Genomic DNA, 22,282 nt, shown 5'->3' with positions numbered 1-22,282 from the left:
TTGGGGCTAGTCCCAAATCTAGGCAGGGGCAGCAAATGTGCATCATCAGTCACTGATGGAGAACTTCTTCTGTCACCATGCTCGTTTCTCAGTGTTCAGTGATGCTTGTTTTAAGCAGGGTAATTTGGGGGCAATATGTGTTCACAATCTGCAAAATGTATCAGTTGTGAGCTATTTGTTTTAAACTTTCCAAAAGCACCATCCATATGCAGAGTCATTGGACAATAGCTTGTTTCTGAAAAAACAAGTTGATTGAAAACTGGCTGGATCAATGTTGCTAAATTTAGATTGAGAAAATGCCATGTGTTAGTGAAAGACAGAGCCCGCAGAAGGTCATCTATATGTATAACAATTGTCCAAGCATTTGACTAATGGAAGACATTGCTAAGACAAGAGACAGGCGCTGACAGACCTTAGCATAAAATGTCTACCACACAAACAGTTAAGGAATATTAACTGTCAGTCTTTCTCAAACTCTCCTAGAAAATGGTAGGGAAGGTAAAGCCTCCAAATTCATTTAACAAGACCAGCATTATCCAGATAAGGCCACTGAAGGAGAGAAAAATACAAATAAACATCTCTGATAAGCACAGATGCACAAAAAAATCAGCATGACTACAATGCACCAATAAAAATTAATTACTTAAATTACATTAAAAATTAGAAAATTATTACCACACTTGATTCAAGAGCACATCAAAATGATTATACTACAGTAAGATCAAGTAGAATTTACTTTGACATATGAAGATGGCTCAACATACACACATTAACAGACTGAAGGACAAAAAACACATGATTATTTCAGTAGCTGCAGAAAAGACATCTGATGAAACTCAACTTGAGAACAGAAGGAAGACATCTTCACATAGTAAAGCCCACAAATCACAAGTTCACAGCCAACATAATACTGCAGAGTAAAAAAACAGAATCTATTTTCCCAAGATCAGGAAGAACAAACACCGGGGTGCCCACTCTCATCATTTTGCTTGAACAGACTACTAGTAGTCCTTAGCTAACAAAAAGAAATAAAGGCACTTAAATCACACAAAAAAATGCGTAAAAACAGTCTCTGTTACAGAGGGCAGGATATTATACATAGAAAATCCTTAAGACTTCATTGAAATATCAGTAGATGTGTTCTATTGGTAGAATTAACTAATTCAGTAAAAATGTAGAATACAAAGTTAAAACATTAAAAGTAATTGTGTCTTTGCAGTAAAAAACAAACAATTGAAATAGAGACCAAGAAAACAATCCCATTTACAATAGCTACACAAGCAATAAAATACCTAAGGATAAATTTAACCAAGGAAGTAAATGATGTATACACTGAAAGCTATAAAACCTAGATGAAAGAAATTGAAAAAGATACAAATAAATAGAAAGATGCACCATGTTCATGGATTAGAAGAATTGATATATTTAAACTATCCATATTACTCAAAACAACCTATATAATCAATGCAATTCCTATCAAAATTCCAATGTCATTTTTTCACTAAAATAGAAAAAAATACTAAAGTTTATATGGAACACAAAACACTCCTGAATACTCAAAGAAATCTTAAGCAAAAATATCAAATCTGGAGACATCACACTACCTGATTTTAACATGTATTACAGAAATCAAAAGATTATAATATTAGTATAAAATAAGACTGAAACCACTGGAATGGAATAGAGTTCTTAGAAATAAATCCACGTATTTGTGATAAATTTATTTTCTACAAAATACCAAAAACACAAAAAGATAAAAAAAGCATTCTATAAATGGTGTTGAAAAAAAATTTAACTTTTACAAACATGAGAATAAAATTAGATATTTAATCTCACACTGAATAAAAGAATCACCTAAAATGGATTAAATGTTTAAATATTAGTATCTAAAACTATAAAACTGTTAGAAGAAAAGCTTTTTGACATTGGTCTGGACAATACTTTTTGGATATAACTCCAAAATAACAGGCATGAAAGCAAAAATAAACAAATGTGACATAAAGCGAAAAACTTCTTTTACAGCAAAATATATCATCGAAAAGGTGAAAACACAATTATGAAATGGGTGAAAATATTTGCAAACTATACTTCTAATTAGGGATTCACTTCTAAAAAAGATATCATAAACTCACTAGCAAAATGTAAAAGACACAAGAAACAAGAAATGAACAGATTTTTTTTTTCTGTACTGGGGATGGAAGCCAGGGGCATTCTACCTCAGAGATACACCCCCGATGTTTTTATTCTTTATTTTGAAACAGGGTCTAGCTGAGTTGCAGGGGGCCTCACTAAGTAGCTGAGGCTATCTGCAAACCCTGATCCTCTGGTCTCAGCCTCTCAAATGTTGGGATTGCAAGCTTGTGCCACCACGCCCAGCTATGAACAAATAATTTAATAATTAAATTTAAATATTGGGAAGAAAACAAAATAGGTATATGAAAAAATATTTAATATAATTATCAGATAAATGTGAACCAGCCTCAGTAAATTTCATTTCACACACATCAGCTTGATTATTATAAAAAAGTCCAAAGATAAAAACCTATTGGTTATGATATGGAAAAAGAAGAAAACATATATCATCAGTGATGATGAAAATTGGCACAACCATTATGGAAAATATTAGGGAGGGTCCTCAGTTATACTTTAGATATGCTCCTTGATTATGGTCCCACGACAGGGCATATACTCACAGAAAACAAAATCAGTGTATTCGAGCTATAACTGTACTATATTTTCATTGCAATATCAGTCATAGTAGCCAATACAAAAAAAGAATCTATGTGTGCACTGGGGATGAATGGATAAAGCAATGTGGTGTGTTTACAATGGAATATTAACCAGCCATAAAAAGAAGGAAATAATGCCACTTTTGCAGCATGGATGAAGCTTTAGGGCATTATGCCGAATGAATTAGCTTAGAGAAATATTGCATGGTTTTATTTCCATGTAGAATCTATAAAGTGGAACTCATAGGAAATTAGAACAATGATGGGTGGTGAAGGAGGGAAAATAAGAAGATATTCATCACAGATTATGAACTCAGTTATCAATTGGATCAGTTCCAGGAATCAACCATTCAATACGGTGAAAACATTCAACAATATTGTGTTGTGTACTTGAGATTTACTAAAAGGAGATTTTTTAAATTTTTACCATGCATACAAGAAAGGTAACTGTGAAGTGCAGAATGTAGTAAATGACTGTTATGGTTATAATTTCACAGTATTTATATGGATACCTAATCTTCACATTGCAGACCTTAAATACATAAAAAATTGTCGATAAAGCTATAAGAAAAGACAAATAGTATCAAAATAACAAAAACTATCACATCATCTGAAATTAAAAATACTTAATATAATGGGAATAGTTAAATATATCATACTAATGCATGAAATAGAAAACCATGGCCACTAATGCCCATGATATACATTCAGAAACATATCAGAGCCATTCACTAATCCAACATGAAGATGGAAGGAGAAAGAGTAGGGTGAGAAGTGGGGAGGGCTAATTGAGTGATATGCACTCTACCATCTTGTACCCCATTAAGATGACTACAATGCACCAATAAACTAAATTTAAAAAGAAAATAAAAAATAACACTACGGGGCAAATAAAAAGGTTTAGTGTCCACCATGACTAATAAAATATCCACATATTTATAATAAAATTACAGATATATTAAATTCTGAATTATATCAGTAATCTTATATAAATTTCTAATCATTTAAACTGCAAAGAAAGCCAGGCGTGGTAGCGCACGCTTGTAATCCCTGTGCTTGGGAGGTGGAGACAGAAAGATCGTGCTGGTTCAAAGCCAGCCACGCTGGCTTACGAGACCCTGTTTCCAAATATATATATATATATATATATATATTAGGTCTGGGAGTATAGCCTGGAGGTAGAAAGGTTTCCAGGAACCCCAGTACCACCAAAAAAAAAAAAAAAAACCTGCAAAGAAACAGAGGGCCTTTCTCATTATAAAAGAAACAAAAGAAAGAGTGTCAAGGTGAAGAACATCTATTAGAGTTCCTGTGTCTGAGTCAGAATAGCAGACTCTCCACTGATGAGTGACCTTCGGTAATTTGCTTAATGACTTTGGGTCTGCAAGATTTCCGCTCAATTTTTAAATCATGTTTGGTCTTAAAATTTTGCTGTGTTCTTTTCATTAAGTCTATTTCCCCTATTAAATCCATTTCAGAGATTGTGAGACAATAATCTTTTGAGTCCATTCTCAGAGAAGGGATCTAACCAGAAAGAAGAGTTAAATTGTGATAGGTACTCATATACTTCTAATTCTTTTTTCAAACTCAAACTTCCTGGTTTATTCCTTTGGTTAGGAAACCCTTCATCCAGGCTTCCCAATGTAAAAGCCCAAGAAGGGCTGACACCTGGGTTAGAACCCCTAAAGGCAGATTCGTCCAATCACATTCGCAGGGGAAAGGAGCTCTGGAACTTTCCCTAGATAAGACACTAGTCTGGGAACCTGGCATGTCTATTCTCACTGTGGATTTAGCTCTGACTGCTATAGGCTGAAGCTTAATGCAGAGCCAGAGTTTACTTACAGAGTACAGGTGGAGAATATCTAGCACTGGATGCTAGGAGCTGTGCTAAGCATCAAAATAAGTAGAAACATGGTCCCTGCCTTCACTGAGCTTGAATCCATGAGGACACAGGGAGGTAGAGGGCTTTTTTATTCACAGAAAAAATATTCACATTAACAGTGATGATTGGTCGGGTTCTACAAGAAGAGCAGAATGAAGAGGCCAAGGGAGGAGACACACGCCAGCGTCCTGACATTGGCTGCTCAATGGATGGTCATCAAATCCCAGTGTTCCACTGGTGCATGGTGGTGGGTGGGCAGCAAGAGAGTGGATGATCTATAGAATTGTTATGACAAAAAATTAAGCAGTCTTTTACTTGCAGGTTAAAGACTTTGTCCAAGTGATAGAGGCAAATTAAGTCGTGGAAACTGATGATCTACTAGAAATAAATCAAGGAACATCAAGAAGTCGTGGCCACTGTCACAGATCAAGCAAAGGGCTACAGTGGCAGGTCCCTGTAATCCCAGGTACTTGGGAGGCTGGCAAGTATCAGGATGATCACAAGTTTGAGGATGGTCTCAGAATCTTACTGACTCTGTCTCAAATAAATAAAAAGAGACGGAAGTATATAGTTCAGTGGTAGAGTGCCCCTTGGTTCAATCTCCAGTACCAACATATATAAATTAAAAAGAGATATGGGCGTAGGTCAGAGGTAGATCATCCCTGGTTTCAATCCCAAATAAATAAATATCAAAGACCTTGAAGATAAACTTAGAAATTTGCTGTCTGTGAGTACTTTCTGCTCTATATCATAGCTCTTCTGTAACTTTCGGTATTATGGACTGAGATTTCCTCCTCCAAAGTCTCTTCTGCTCTTGCCTTCTAATTCTCTGGATGTGCGTTATCAGGTTTCCTAGTCTCTCTTCAAAGGCCCAACACTGTAGGTTCACAGGGCCTCTGAAAGCCTTGGGTGCCTTCATTTCAAAATCCACAGGCACTGCATGTGAAAGCTCTGCTCCCTTTGCTTTACAATTCTTATCATGTTCATTTATTTTTAGGTAATGGAGCTCTTTCTTCCCCAATTTCTCAATTCCATCTTATTTGAAAGTCCAATCTATAAAACATATAAACCTGATTTTATTAATAAAATATAATTTACATAGTTCAAATGTGTAATATTCACTAAGGAGAAATCAATGAAACTATTAGATTACTCTGGTTTCCATGGAAATTTCAAATTGGGAGCAGTGGAGCCTTAACTTAGTCAAGCACTATTTTCCTTGACAGCTTAAAACACAGTACATCTAACAATTTAACATTCAGACTAATCCTTGTATGTAAGTGTGTAAGTATTCCATTTAATAAACATTTGATCCTTCCCCCCAAAAAAATTTTGGTTGTTTTTAATATTTACCACCCAAGGTTAACTATTGTCTTTGATCTTATTAATTTGACTCAGGAGGAGGAATCAGGAGGGGACTTAACTGAGGAAGATGGCAGAGAGGGGGAAGACTTGAAGAGAGAAACACTTCGGTGGTCATAATGTGTGTAAACTTATCAAAGCTAGTCAATGTGTTGAGCACAGAAATAGGGTGGGACTTAGGGAAGGGCTCCCAAAGTACTGTGTGCCTCTGTGCCTCTAACACCCCGATATTCATCAAGATGGGAAGTTACAGTGCACCAATAAAAAGTAAAATAAATACAATTTTTTAAAAAGGAGGAATTAGTTGGGCGTGGTGGTGCATGCCTGTAACCCCAGTATTTGGGAGGCTTAGAAAGGAGATCTCATGTTCAAGGCCAAACTGATCAACATATTGCGACCTTCAGCAACTTAGCAAGTCCTTTTATGTTTTATTTTGAAATGAAAAATAAAAGGGCTGAGGGTTTAGCCCATATGTAAAATATTTCCTGTGTTCAATCCCCCCAGTGCCAACAAAACAAAACAAACAAAACAAGAGATAGAATCAAACTTTTGTTTTTTAAGTTCTATCTCTAGTTCTGACAACTGCCCACACTCTTCTTCACAGATATTAAAGTAAATAAAAAGCACAGGGAGCAAGGGCTGAGTGCTAGAACCACGCATTACATTGGTTTATCGAGACATGGATGGTGTCTGGTCTCATGTCTCTGCACAGGTCTCCGTTGAGCGGCTGTGACCTGCTAGGCCTGGCATCCAGGGCCCTGCCCTGTGGCTGCCATGGGGTGTGCTCAGTGCCCAGTGCCATGAAAAACATTTGCATCTTCTGAGGCCCTCCCACAGTGACAATGAGAACAGGAAGTCTACCCCAGAACAGATAAGGGATAGCGGGAGCTGACAACAGTGATGTCTGCACTGATGTCCTCACTGCGAGTAGGACCTGCATTGCCTAGTAGAATGTTCTGAAAGAACTTTGAGAAAGGCCCTATGCTCGTTATCACTTTCACACCTAAACACCAAAGCCCCTGGCAGTGCCCAAATTATCCACAACTCATAGAGTTGGAGCCAGGCTGTGATCCCAGGCAGAAGCGAGAATTTATACTATCAACATAGGTCTTTCATGTATAAACATTTACTACAAATAGTAACACAAACATTCCATTCATTGCATTGTTTCAAAAGCTTAAAATACTTAAAAAGTAAAATTGCAGTGACAAGATGTGAGCTGTACTTTAGAATCACATCCACAGGATGCTGTCTAAGAAGCCCCCGAAGGTCTAATGTTCTTTTTACTCTGATAGTGTCAATGTGAATGTCTGAAGGGTGGGCACACTGGCTAGAGGTGGCTTAGGAGGCTGAGTCTAGGAAGAACATGGGCCAGAACCACAGTGATGCCCATGGGCCTGGGTGGGAGCTGAGGAGACCGAGGAGGAAGAGAAAGACCCAACTGATAAGCTTGAAATAGCATTCACTGTGGAGGTGAGAGCCCGTGCCGTGCTCAATGCGAAGCTCAGGCCCATCTCCCTAGACCTGATTCATTCCTTCAGCCCATGCTTGCTAAACCGACATTCCCACACAAGACCTGTCTGACCCTGGAGCCAGACTACTGGATTTAAACCCTGTTTCCCTGGCTCACTATCTGAGGACCTTGGGCAGGTCAGTGAGCTTCTCTTTTTCTGAGTTTCCTCTACTTAAAAGGTAACTCTTCCTATAACTTATCACATGGGGCTGTTGTTGACTCCAGAAAGTGACTGATTCCAGGCACTGTTCTTTGGAATGCAAATACTTCTCCTTCTTTGTGCTGTGCCTTTGTTTCCCTAAACAAACCTCTTCTATCCCTGCCCCCACAAAAATAACTTGTCACCCAAATAGCATAGGGTGATTTAAATATATGCATAGTAACAAAATAATTAAAATAATTACTGGACATGAAAATAATTTCCTGAAAATTTGTACTATTTTAAGTGAAAAATGAAATCAAGCAAGATATGGTGGTGCACATTTGTAATCCTAATATTTGAGAAGCTGAAACAGGAGGATCACAGGTTCAAGGACAGCCTCCACAGCTTAGTAAACACTCATAAATCTAGTGAGACCCTGTTTCAAAACAAAAAATGAAAAGGGCTGAGGGTGTAGCTAGGAAGTAGAATGTACCTTGGTCTAATCCCTAGTGACAGAGGAGCAGGAGGAAGAGAAGGAGGAGAGGAGGAGGAGGAGGAGGAGGGAGGGAGGGAAGGACAGGGAGAGGAGGAAAAAAGAAGAGCAAAGACAATAAGTAAACATATATAATATAATAAACATATATAATAAAGATAACTGAAATATTTAAAAGGAAAAATTCATTTTATAATCTAAAACACCAGGCAGGAATGCCTCTCAGAGGAAGTGACATTTGAACTGGACCTAGACTAGCTGAGGGAATGCTGGCCAAATGTAAGCCCAGGAGCCACCACGTTCAAGGCAGGTGGGTCCTCAAGTTCAGAAGCTCTGGGCTGGGAATAAATTTGATGTTTTCAAGAAAGAGATATAGTGGTAGAGAAGAGGGGTAGATGATGACTGTGATGGGGAGTTAGAGACCAGATGATGCAGAGCTCACCAGGGCCCGCTACGAACCTTGGATCTGGCTCCAAGGTGCACAAGATGCAGTGTGCCTCAGTTATGAGCTGCCTGGCTGGGCTGGAGTCCTGGCCTTACCTTTCACCAAGTGTATGTGCCAGCAATATTTTCTGTAAAGCAAGTATGACTATAGCATCTACCCACAGAGTCACTGTGAGATTTGACGTCAAGAGTCAATGTGCAACATAATGACGCTTAGGTCAATGATGGGCCCCACATGCCAGGCTGGTCCCATATGATCATATTGCCTGGTGGTGGCGTAGCTCTTTAGGTTTGCAGAAGTAGACACTGTCAGGGTAGTACACCGACATAAATCACCTAACCACACATTTTCCAGAATATATTCCCACTGATAAGTGATGCAATGCATGGCTGCAAACGCAAGAGGCTTAGAAAAGTGGCTAGAGCATGTTTATATACAGTAACCATTAATAACTGCATTAGCTGTGGTTGTTAACAATCAGAATATAAGCAACAGAAAGAAGAGGAGGAGGAGAAGGAGGAGGAGGAGGAGGAGGAGGGGGAAGAGGAGGAGGAGGAGGAGGAGGAGGAGGAGGAGGAGGAGGAGGAGAAAAGGAAAGAAGAAGTAGCATTTTTTTTAGTAGGGACCCAATATCATCTTTATTACTTCTAAAATAATTAGTATGGCTTCTGTTTGCAAGTGATGGGTGTCAGCACCTGAAGGGTGTCTAACTAAAATGGGCTGAAAAAAATGAAACCCAGAGAGCATCAGGAAGACAGGAAAGGAACTGACTTCTCAAACTGAATGTCTGTGCATTTGAAGTCAAAGTTTCCCCGAGAATACATACATGCTGGATCAAGACAGATAAAATCTTCAAAAAACTACCACCTAGCTGAAGTGGATGTTCTTTGTAATAAAATGTATGATAGCGCAAAACTCCAGTGCTCTTCCTTCAAGAACATTACAAGTGACACTTTGCATAGACCATATCTCTCCCTGAGAAGTGTCCAATTAGCTAAGGGGACCAAAGGGGAAGCATTGTTTCTATATAACTGCCCAAGTAGAATGTGGCTAGAAAAAGGAAGAGGTGTTCCCTGTTAATTGTCTTGCATGAGAAGTTTTAACAAAAATCTAACCTCTCCTTGGCTACCATCAGAGATAAAGGAACATTTGCCACATGTACTGAAAGCCTATTTGTGGGAAGATGGTCTCTTCATAGTTCTCTTCAGGCAACACTACTCTGGATGTAAATGTATCTTTGTTCACTGAGTTGGGCCTCTGTGGGGAAAATCTAAATCTATTCAATTGCTTGAAGTAATGGGTTCCTAATTTCTTTTTTTTCTTTTTATTTTTTTTAAACTGGGCACACATCAATAGTATAATGAATCAAAGGATTTCCATACAAAGAAAGAGAGACTTTGATTCCTAATCTCTCAGGAAATAAAAATGCCTAGAAGTATAATGTAACATGCCCGCATACTGAACAGGGAGATTCATGTCTCTAAAGACCCAAATGACTCTACACATGTGCACACACAGTTTCCTTGACCAGCACCCTGAAAAACCATCACCCTCAACACTCTGCTGTGATCCTTGGCAGGGACAAGACCCCTGATGTAGAAGACAACATCTCCAGATGGGCATCTGGGGTTCATGAAGCACACAAGAGGCCCTCAGGAAACACTGGATAAAGAAAAACCCAACTGGACTATCATTTCTACCCATAAAACTTGCCCTCAGAGTGGCCAATTCTGGTTTCTGAAATAACACTAAAAATAGCCAGCACTGATAGAAGGCTCATGACATCAGCATTTAGCCACACTACTGGCCAGAATGCATAGTATATTTTTACACACACATATTTTAATTTGGTGTTTTGTAATTACACTGACATCTAGAGTGATAGTAACATACATGCACACATCTCTTGGACAACTTCTCTCTGGATACCACTTCCTCCATGACCCTCTCTGCACATGGCTTTAAGATTGGAGTTGGTAGTTTTATATACAAACATCAAACATAGTATTGTATCAACTGTTAAAATCACCTTTGTAGGCTGGGCATGGTGGCACACACTTGTAATCCCCGCGCTTGGGAGGCTGAGACAGGAGGATCACAGAGGTTCAAATCCAGCCTCAGCTACTTAGTGAGGCTCTCAGCAACTTAGTGAGACCCTGTTTCCAAATAAAATATAAAAAAAAAGGTTTGAGAGTATAGCCTGGAGGTAGAAAGCCCCTGGGTTCTACCCCCAGTACCAACAAAAAAAAATCACTTTTGTCTTTCCTCTCTTTTCCAAACCCCTCTATCATCCCATTGGCGTCTCTGCTGTTATATCTGAGGACAACGGACTAGCACAGCAATATTAAGATTAATGTGGTAGTTTCTCAGAATATTGGGAATGGAACCACTATATGACCCGGAGATAGCACTCTCGGGCATCTTTTCAAAGTAATTCAAGTCAGAATATTATAGTGGTGTATGTTTATCTTGTTTATGGCAGCACAATTCACCCAAATCATGGAGACAATGTAGGTGTTCAGCAACAGATGAATGGATCACAAAACTATGGCATGTACACACAGTGGCATTTTACTGTGCCATAAAAAGAACAAAATTATGTTTTTTGCAGGAAAATGGGTAGGATTCGAGACTATTACTCTGAGCAGGATTAGCCAGTCTCAAAAAATACTTGAGTTTTCTCCTATATATAGAAGTGAGAAAGAAATTGGAAAACAAAAATAACATCAGATAGAAAAGCATACTGGCTATTTTAATGTTCGCAACAACCACACGGAAGGAAGTAGCCCTGGTGTCCTTGTTGTATTGTTGTTGTTGATCCCATTTATAGAGAAGGAAAACCAGGTCTGGGGAGCTTAGTAAGGAGTTGTCTGCCACCCAGGGTCGGTGGCACTCAGGCATCTGTACAAGGATGCTCCCTCCCTACCCACGGGCCAGCCAATAAAGCTTGGGCTCTACCTGGTCGCAAGCTTTGAAGGCTTGCCCTCATCCTCACCTTTCTCTAGGTTACTTTGCATAAAACCTGATATAAATGTATGAGCTGCATGGGAAGCTCACATACGCAGGCGGTTGGTGCTGCTGCCTAAGGTACGACTAGGTGCCTACTGAAGCCTCAGCTTCGATGGAAAAATAACGTAGTACACTAGGCTAGGAGAAGCATAGACCTGCGAGAGGGGTGTGTGGGGGAGGGATTCCAGCTGTATATATACACGTTGCATGAAGGATGCTCAGAGGAATATTTATTTATTGGGACAGGGATAGGGAGATTGCCTTTGGACAACCTGGTTGTAGAAGATGACCTGCATCTTTTTGCTAGTCTAGTGGGCAACAAAAAGTGAAAGAGTAGAAAGGAAACCATCAGCATTCAAAGTGGAAGAGATGGCAGGAGCAGAGATGGAGATGAATTAAAGCACAGCAGGCTATGGAAGATGGAAGGAACCTTCCAGAAGGAGGGCCCTGCAGCCATGCTTCTTTAGGATGCAGCTTCATGACAAAAGAGAGGCCACTTGGTTTGATCCAGAGGAAGCAGGGTCCCTGGAGAACTGGCAGAGTGACTCCCTGTGGAGCTCAGAGAGTGGAGGTAAGAAAGACTGGGCATCACAGTCTCTGAGCAGAGTGTTAGGAAAGGACCAGAAGCCTAGCAGCTGAAGAAACCCCATTAATCCCCGTGTTAGGCAGAACATCCTCCCTGCCAGCCGTGGGCCCCTCCTCTGCCCCTGGCGGAAACTTAAAGCTGGGGTGTTTTTCCTGCTTAGCATTCTGCATGAAAACGGGCACATTTGATATGTAGGTGCACTTTAATGGACCCTGAAAAGAAATTAGATTGTTTCATTTGAAGAATAAATGTCTCTCCCCCGCCCCCTGCATGGCAAAGCTCTTAAATGCTTCCACTTAATGGAAATGGAAATTACCTCTCAAAACATTACTAAAACTAATCATGGCAATTTTTATACATTTCCACAATTTACTCTGCTACTTCTTGTCTTGCTTTGATGAGAAAAGACTAGCAGATGACTGTTTTGTTCCTAATCATTCACCAAAGCCTCAAAGCACTTGCACAGTCCCTCCTCCCCACCCCTCTAATTGATCAGCACCCATCTCAAAGCAAAAGAGACTACAGGAATTAGTAAGAAGAGAATTTGGGTGGAAGGAAACAGCCAAGGTTAAGTACACTTAACATTTATTTACACACATGGACATGCTGATCACTAGTAACTCTCAGCACAGAGGAAAAGAAAAATAAGGCTTTGAAATAAAATAATTATATACTTAAATTTCTTAAATCTGGGTTCACTTCATTTAATATCATAATTTTCAGTAACTTTCCCATTTCGATTAGTCATCATTTATCTCTGTTTTTCACAGGGCATGGCACATTTTCTGGCTTGTAAGAGCATCTGAAAAGTTTGTTGAACACAGATAAATATTGATCTGCATCTGTTACCATGTCATATACTTGACTGACAAGTGTAAATTCAGTGTATATTTTAGGAACAAGACAGACTATTTGAATCAGTTGCATGCACAGACACATGCATTTATTTATATGGATAGATATTTATTTGTGTATAAATATCACTTAAATCAATTAGGCATACCTCATTCACCTGTGTGTATCCCATGTACTATGATTACGAAAAATAATGAAATTGTAACTCAATTTGAGTCCTGAGAAACACGACAGTTCCTCGAGTCCCCATCCCACTGTAAGGAAAAGTGTGGCCCTGTATGTGTTCCATTCTGTCTCTACTGTGTAACTGTGTGTGCAAAACATGGTCCTGCCATCAGGCCTCATTTTAGCAGTTACTAGGTATGAGTGAGTGGTCTGGCTCTGACCTAGTGATTTAGCCCTATCTCCCTAAGGGTGCACAGGAATGAGGAATACAACAACAATGAGAAAAGCCTGTCACAGCCTGAGTGCACCATTCTCTAAGCCACTGGGATGGACACATCTGCTGGATACAGGCAGGGTCCTCACCCAGAGATCCCAGCCATATCTGCACCCATCCTCCATCAACATCCATCTGTCCATCCCACGTTCAGAGTGAACATGCACAGCATACCCTCCATCTTACCTTGGCCTCCCTCATCCACACTGCAGGGTGCCTGCCTCACATCAAAGCACCCTCTGGTCATCTTTACCTTGGGAGTACCTCTGCTGGCCGAGTCTACAGGCTTCCCCTGAGCCCAGGTAAAGGTTTTCACTAACCGATAAGAATAATAGTTATATTCTGCTTTATCATTATATATAAAGCATGTCTAGAGGCTTCACCATCATCCTAAGCCTTCTAAGCAACCTTCAATAAAAGTTACTACATGATTGCTGTTCTAGAAATCTAAGGCTCAAAGGCTGGAAGGTTTTCTCAGGCACAGGCAGCTTCTGAGTGGACATGTGGGATGTTAACATGCTGAGTCCGGTCCTGTGAATTAGAGACCTGCCTCCCTAATTGCTAGATCCTTTCACCCAACAATTTCCCAATTTTAACTAAATGTAAAAGTAGAGCAATAAGGAGATTTCAAAATTAATTTTGTTTTGGAGTGGTTAGAGATGTCCTGGGCTCAGCAAATCATTAGACAATGATTAGACAATCGATAATTTAGCAATTATCATGTGTGAGTTTGTGGCTTGGCTCTGACTTTAATGTTTACTCCTGTCTCTCTTAGGGTGCTCAGGAATGCAGCACAATGGGGAAAGACCCTGGCAGCCTGTAGACACAGCCCACAGACACATCGCAGCCTGGGCACATCACAGTTTACGTCATTCTTTGAGGCTACCACTCTCAGCTGGCAGGACACAATACAGAGATGGGCACACTTGGTGGCCACAGGCTGGGTCCTCACTAGCTGTTCCAGGAATTCCTGCATCGCTCAATACTCCAGCAATGTCCAATCAATGCCCATCTTCCCATCCTACCTTTAAAGTAAATGCCCACAGCATCCTCCCATTTCACTTTGGCCTCCCTCACCCACATGTAGATAGTATACTTTCACATGTAATATATACTTTCCTCTTGTAATGATGAAAGCTCTGTGTGTGTGTGTGTGTGTGTGTGTGTGTGTGTGTGTGTTTGGTACTGAGGACTGAACCCAAGGAACACTGTATCTCTGAGATATACCCCAACCCTATTTATATTTATTATTTTGAAGTAGAGTCTCAAGAAGTTGCCCAGGCTGGCCTTGAGCCTGTAATCCTACTGTGTCAGCCTTCAGCCTCCCCAATACTCTGATTACAGGTATTTACCATTGCACCCAGCTCACTCTCGGTTCTAGATTCACACTGGATCCTGGGGCCACTGTGCTGCCCCTGCTCCCACATCCTCAGAGGTATCTTCTTTGCAGTCTGCATCCAGGTCCATAAGCACAGGTGACAGTGTTAACACTGCTATCTCTTCATGTACCTGTCACTTCTCTAATGCTGGGATCTCTATAGAATGCCCAAGGGGAGGGTTGTTTCTATCCTGAGGGAGCTGAAAGCCTGTCACTGTCTACTCAGGAGAGAACACAAGATCACAAGATAACTCAGACAAGAAGAAGCTATTCCTTATCCAGAGAAATCTTCCTCACATTATCTTTCTAAAAACTACTGAAAAACAAAACACAATGGTGTGCAGCTTAGGCACACGGGCGGAGGAGTTATAGCTTATACTGTATTCAGAGGATCTAATCATAAATATCTATCTTGGGAAATTCAAAACACATTATTTCATGAGTGAAGATTCTATATCTAAATCATCTACACAATAGAAATGTGCTTCATAGAATGTGGTTGCTAGAGCCCAAATATTTGAGTATTTGAGAAGAGAACAAGAGCATAGAACCTAATTTCTTTCTTTCTTCCTTCCTTCCTTCTTTCTTTCTTCCTTTCTTTCTTTCTTTCTTCCTTCCTTCCTTCCTTCCTTCCTTCTTTCTTTCTTTCTTTTTTTCTTTCTTCTTTCTTTCTTTCTTTCTTTCTTTCTTTCTTTCTTTCTTTCTTTCTTCTTTCTTTCTTTCTTTCTTTCTCTTTTTGTGGTATTAAGGATGGAACCCAGAGGCATTCTACCTCCAAGTTACACCCCGGGCACTATTTTTATTCTTTATTTCGGAACAGTGTCTCACTGAGCTGCAAAGGACCTCACTAAGTAGCTGAGGCTATCCTCAAACTGCGATCTTCCTGTCTCAGCCTCCCAAAGGCTGGGATTACAAGCGTGCGCCACTACACCTGGCTTTTTGTCCCTAATTGATGAGACAACCAGAGGTTTGCACAGTGCCGTTTCTGTTGTCAAAATCCCTGCACTTCATCTGTGTGTCTTTACGATGAAGCTGCTTTCCTCTGGGCGGCTCAGGATGGCTCCAAACCTGGGCACCGTTCTGCTTCTCCGCTTGGGGGACCCTGTTTTGATCAGCAACAAATCCCTCATCATCCCATGAATACCTTTGCTCCTTTCACAGTTCAGTGATGCTGGTCATTCTGTTGCCTCTGCCCGGGCCATCCTTCCCTGCCCTTGTCTGTGGGACCAACTTCTCATCCTTCCAGGCCTCAGCGGGGAGCCCCTTCCTCTGCCAATCGGCCCAGCCCCTGGCTTGGACAGTACCACATAAACCCTGCCCTGCATCTGAGGTCACCACACTCTGCCTCTGCTGTATTCACCTGACTATTCTCTGTCTCCCAAGAGGACCTCAAGCTACTCCAGGGCAGAAAGACATCCACCCACCCAATGTATGTCCTCAGGGCCATCACGCGGCAGAATGATGTTAAGTAGACAATGATTTTATGCTTTAATAACCAACATTTATTCTAGGGAATGATCATTCTCAGCTTACTGTGCCCAGTAGCTTCTTTATTTGACTCTTGCCATAAACCTAAGACGTAAGTACCCACCCATCATCCTTTTTTTTTTTTTTTTTTTTTTTTACGGTACTGGGGATCTGGGGATAGAGCCCAAGGGCATTCTACCTCTGAGATATTCCACCAACCCTATTTTTTATTCTTTATTATCATTATTATTATTATTTGGTGGTACTGGGGATGGAGCCCTTTTACCTCCAGGATACACTCCCAGACCTATTTTATATTTTTATTTGGAAACAGGGTCTCTTAAGCCAGCGAGGCTGGCTTTGAATCTGCATAGTCCACCTGTCTCCACCTCCCAAGCACGGGGATTACAAGCATGCGCCAACATGCCCAGCTTTATTCTTTATTTTGAAACAGGGTTTTACTGAGTTGCAAAGGGCCTCAGTAAGTAGCCGAGGCTGTCTGCGAACCGCAATCCTCCTGTCTCAGCCTCCCAAATGCTGGGATTACAAGCGTAAGCCAGCACCCCAGGCTCACCCTCATTTTATAGATGAGGAACTTTTAAAACAAAGTTGCTAAATAAATTCTAGCAGCTTGAAAGTGGCAAAAGGATTTGAACTGGGAGAGCCTGGGGCTCATGACCCTTGTAGTTACTAAATTCTTCCTGTTTAAACCCAGCAAATGTTTATTTTTTCTTCTTATGTCCATTTTAGACAAGTAGAACAAAAGCAGCCAAATTAAATAACCTGTCCCAGCAAGACAATTCAACTAATGAGTCTCATAGATATTATTAGATTTTGCTTCGATGCCTCTCAGTTCTTTTTCAATATATCATACATTTTTGCCAAAATATATTTTTTTAATTTTCTTGAAGAAAAACATGCAGGTAGTGGGAAATATGTTTGTATGATTGTTTGTGAACCTGTGCACACAGATGGCGCTTTCTGGGGAGGGAGTAAGGACCATTTCCCCTTCCCATGGAGATGGGTCTTTTCATTTTCCTGGACCAATGGGATATGAGGAAAGTGACCCTGTGCCAATTCCTCAGCTGACCCATAAGTGGCCTGGACACATCTGCCCTTTCGTTCTTAATGAACTGAATTACCGTGTAAGGAGTTTCAATCAGAGACAGAAGCATAGCCATCCCACCTGAGAGGTCAGACATCACATGAAAACATCAAGAAGGCTCCATGCCCAGCTGAGGTTTCAGCTGACTAGTGTATGCATGACCTTGGATAGCCCAGCCAACTGAAAACTTGTAAAAAGACTTGTCTTAAGCATTGAGTTCTGCTGTGTTCAGTTAGTATCTAACTAAGTACCTATTTTTACTTGGTATTTAACTGAAAATAATATAATTGGAAATTTCTCTTTGAAGAAGAAATGCAAACACTATATGCCCCATACTCAGAACAATCTTAATGTTGCTGACCTCTATGTTAGCATTATGTTCTAAATAGAGTGCTAACCCAAAACTCAAGGGCATTCCAATATTCTTCCATAAAACTACACTGACTGAGACAATCATTTTCCACTAAGATTGCATTCTGTGTTACTTTTCTTTGTCTCTCTGCAGCACTATCTCAGGTCTGTCTCATTCCCAGGATACCACCGGGACCTGGCAGACCCTGGACACCCAGCCTCCTTCTGGTCCTCATAGCAGGGGCTGCCAGCTCCAGGAGGAGGCTCAGCCAAGGACAGGGGAAGAGGCCATGCTGGCATCTCAGAGAATAGGTGAAGTCCTCGTCAGGAGCTTGCAATAGCTCTCCTTACCTGCGGTCGGCTGGGGTGTCACAACACCTGATTTCCAGGTCTCTTCCTTGAGCATTCACTTTGACCTCAAGAATGGGACTCAGAGTCCCTCCTGGTCATGGGACCACTCACAGGTCAGATAACAGGACACTTACTCAGTGTCCTGTGTCCTGACACATTTAAATTTATGGTTTCTATGAATTACACTTTAATCCCTTAAGACAAAAACCTAAGGGACGAGAGATTCTTATTCTAATATTTCATGTGAGGAAATAAAACTCAAGGTGCTGATAACTTCCCTGGGGTCACATAGTGTCAGAGTCCAAAACCCCTATGCTCTTTGATGAAACCCACCTTCACTGTGGAAAGCCAGGGCAGAGAAGTCGAATGGGGGCAGTGCTCAGGAGGAAAGCAATGGGTCACTAAATCTCCCCGATCCTACTCTGGACAGAGGACAGTGAATGGCCACTTATCTTAGTCTCAGAGGACAGATTTATTCCCAGGACAGAGGGGTGGAATGGAAGACAAGAATCATCTTAGAAATGTGCTGACTTCACTATTACTTGGTTCACTTAGAGTCAGAGCAGGGACTAGCAGTATCTTTCCTTTTGTGCATCATAGGCCTGAGCCGGCCCGTTTGATCATAAGCCATGGTTTTGCTGATGTTTTCTTTCTGTCTTGAGGAGCTGCCCCAACCCTCAACCAAATGCACACACCTCCTACAAGGTGAAGCTAACCAGACTGGCACATCTTTATTCCTAACTTTTGAGTATCCAAATACTCATGAATTTACTCACCATTGGCGATTCCAAAAGAAATGTGTTAAGTATGGCTGTGACTAGAACACTTAGCTCTACTGGAATTGATTTCTATAATACCCTTGACTACATTTTATTTTATTTATTTATTTATTTATTTACTTACTTACTTATTGCAGTACTGGGGATTGAACCCAGGGGGATTCTATTACAAGCTACATTCCCAGCCTAATTTTTTATTCTTCATTTGAAACAAGATCTTGCTAAGTTGAGGAGGGCCCCACTAAGTAGCTGAAGCTGGTCGTGAACTAGGATCCTCCTGTCTCAGCTCCCAAGTACTGTGATTACAAGAGTGTGCCACCATGCCCAGCTTTGACTACTCTTTAAACCTATTTTGTACAGCTCTGCCTTTTTATCTCCTTTATTTCCTTCCCTCCAACCCAAAGCCTTTCACACAATAAGATAAACTGCTACTCTAAAGTTCTCCCAAACTTACTAATATAACTCCTTGTATTTCCACTAGTTACTCTTAGGCCTTTTTTATATCTTATACAATTGGTTCTGTATTCCTGACTCAATTCTTACAGGGCCCCTGCTCAGAGCCCACTTAAATATTTGAGCTTCCTGTTGACTGGGATCTGGACACTCCATCAGAGGTCTCTCTGTGCATGGGAAGTGCCACCAGGACTGCCCACTTTCTCAGCCCTTTGAGCCTAGCAATCATTAGGTGATCTTTACCAACAGCCTCCTCCCTACCTATGTCCCTGATGCCACCTCCTGCCCATTTTATCCCAAACCTTTCTTCAATCAGCTGGTATTAGCCACTCCTGGAAGAGTATGTTTTTCCTCAGCCAGGTCACCCTTGCTAAATAGCCACTTTTAAGAGTAGATCTATACTTTCAAAATGCATACATTCAACCATGGACAGTGATCTACTGAGGTCCACCATGCACCCTCTACTCTGCCATACCCTGACATCCCGTGACAGATGAAAGTTTACTTCTAGACAAGTGCCCACCACCTCACCCTGCTCACCTGTCTGTCCCACGACAGAAGCACTCAGTCTGTGTGGGATCCTTGAGGACACCTTCAGGGTCACCCGGATCTGGTAATACCTAAGAAAAGAACAAAAGACACGCAACTGTAGAACTGATTTCTTAGTGTTGACTTCTCATAAAAATATATAGACTTTCCAGGCGTGGTGGCATACGCTGGTAATCCCTGAACTTGGAAGGCTGAGATAGGAGGATCGCACATGTTCAAAGCCAGTCTCATCTACTTAGTGAGGCTCTCAGCAACTTAGTGAGACCCTGTTTACAAATAAAATACAAAATAGATCTGGGAGTATAGCCCGGAGGTAGAAGGCCCCTGTGTTCCAACCCTAGTCCCACCCACCCACCCCAAAATAGATATATAGACTTAATCTGGAAAGCCTTAGAAAGTCATGAATGTTTCTAGCTAGTAACCACAATCCTCTGGCAGCAAAAAGAAATGCATTTTAGAAAAAGAGTTGAAAGGGAAGTTGTGTTCTCTTGAAATCATACAATACCAAACTATATTGGAGGTAGTAGAAATAGAAAACAAATAGATGAGTCCTGCAACAGAATTCATTAAGAGGAGTGGTTTCTCTTTCATCAAGAAAGTTCATTATTTTTAGGATGGACTTATACTTCCAGTTTAGGAAAAATATTGGTAGTGTAAACCATGGTGGAAAATCCATATATAAATATAAACTAAGTTTCTCTCACAATAATGCACAGATCCACACAAACACACAGAGACACAGGCACACACACCTGCACACATGCACACATCCTTAAAGCAAGCAGCAGTTGTTATTTCTGGACATATTGTGAAACAAATTTTCAGACACATTTATCTTTTCTAATTTTCAATACAGCACTCTCATTTCCTAATCCTGGATATTACACAGGCTCCCACCCTCTCAGTTAACTCTTTCCTGTGCCCTCTTTAGCCACAAGTGAAGGTGGGTCATTTTAATTTCTGGGCTTTGCAATTAGTGACCTTTTTGCTTGTAAGCATTTGGAAGTATAAAAATTATTTTTTCCTTCCATTGGTTTCAAACCCATTATGATATAGAATGAATTTTTAAAAAAGGGAAATAAAAAAACGGACCACAAGCCATCAGTGTCCCCTGGCTTGCTGACCTCGTGGTAGGGGGTGAATTCTGCCAGTGACTCACAGAATTGGTGACGAGGCATGGTATGGCTCTGCTGGGGTCCCATGTATATTTGTTATATGTGAGATGAACCGAGGAGATGTTGAGCAAACAGTGCTGCCCGTAGATTCAAGCTGCAGCTTGGGTGAAACTTCAAATTGGAGTTTATCATATAACTTCTGAATTTGTTTCTGTAACTCTAAAGTGGGAAATACCCACCTGCCATGACTTCTGCTTCCAATATATGAAGTACACATACTTTTCCCTATTCATCCTACCAAGCTCAGGTATTAAAAGGACTTTAGATAGTACATGTAAGACAAACAAAAGGGAAGCTCTTAGAGATGGGGAAGGACAGGCTAAGAACCCTAGGAAACAAGGAGAACCATGGTGGGAAGTTCTCTGCATTTCTTTTTCGCCTGCTATACCCAGATTGTATACTGGAGAAGCCAACAAATCCCAGAGACAAAAAATCCCCAAAGGATCAGAAAGATAGAAGCTTGGCAAGACAGAAACCTTTCAGATAATAACTGTCTACCCAGCCAAGCAACACAGAGAACATGGTAGCCCCAACTCTACCCACCCCAGCTAAGGCTGAATGGAAAGTCTAGATGTCACCAGGAACACCCGCACCCCGCCTGCCCAATGAAGGTCTTTAGTGGGGAACCGAGATCCATGCTTAAAGGATGCTAATGGGGACCCACTCACCCCAGAGTAAGAGGAAACCATGTAAGGAGCCTAGACTTCCCCTAGTAGTAACAAGGGTAAAAAATACCCTCATGTGACGTTTGACAAATGTAAAAACTGAATTGAATAGAGGAAAGATTGCTATTTTAATACATCCTCCTGAAGCAGTGGGGCCCCCATAAGCAAAACCATAGCAATGGACAAATGAACCTCAAGTTTAATGCCACCTCTTGTGTAAAAATTGACTCAAAATGGATTTGGGGCTTACATAAAAATATGAAACTATGATACTTGTAGATAAATAATATAGAAGTTCTAAATGTATTCTAAATATAAAGCTAAGCAGAGTCTTTAGATTTGAGATCAAATGCATGTCCTATAAAATATTGATATATTTGATTTCATTAAAAGCAAACACTTTCCTTCTATGAAAGATGCTGTTGAGAGAATTAAAATACAACTGCGGCATGAGAGGAAATGAGATAGCACAGTGACGTTATTCAGTAGTTTTATATTCCATATTTGTGGATTCATCTACCTCTGAAAATTTGGTGACCCCCAAATACAATGCT

General features: G+C 40.7%; 1 protein-coding gene across 1 annotated transcript in view; it reads right to left on the bottom strand.

Moving 5' to 3' along the window:
* The window catches only part of FAM135B (family with sequence similarity 135 member B), a gene marked incomplete at both ends in the record, with an annotated part of 208,160 nt that overhangs the window by 132,130 nt on the left and 53,748 nt on the right, over positions 1 to 22,282 (bottom strand). The window contains one exon of the mRNA XM_080695259.1: positions 19,880 to 19,959. Within this exon, the coding sequence (XP_080551385.1) occupies positions 19,880 to 19,959 (80 nt within the window). The remainder of the gene's footprint in view (positions 1 to 19,879; positions 19,960 to 22,282) is intronic.

This window comes from Muscardinus avellanarius (genome assembly GCF_963383645.1).
Source record: "Muscardinus avellanarius genome assembly, chromosome: 4".
Taxonomy (NCBI): Eukaryota; Metazoa; Chordata; class Mammalia; order Rodentia; family Gliridae; genus Muscardinus; species Muscardinus avellanarius.
This window is presented reverse-complemented; position numbering and strand designations above follow the sequence as displayed.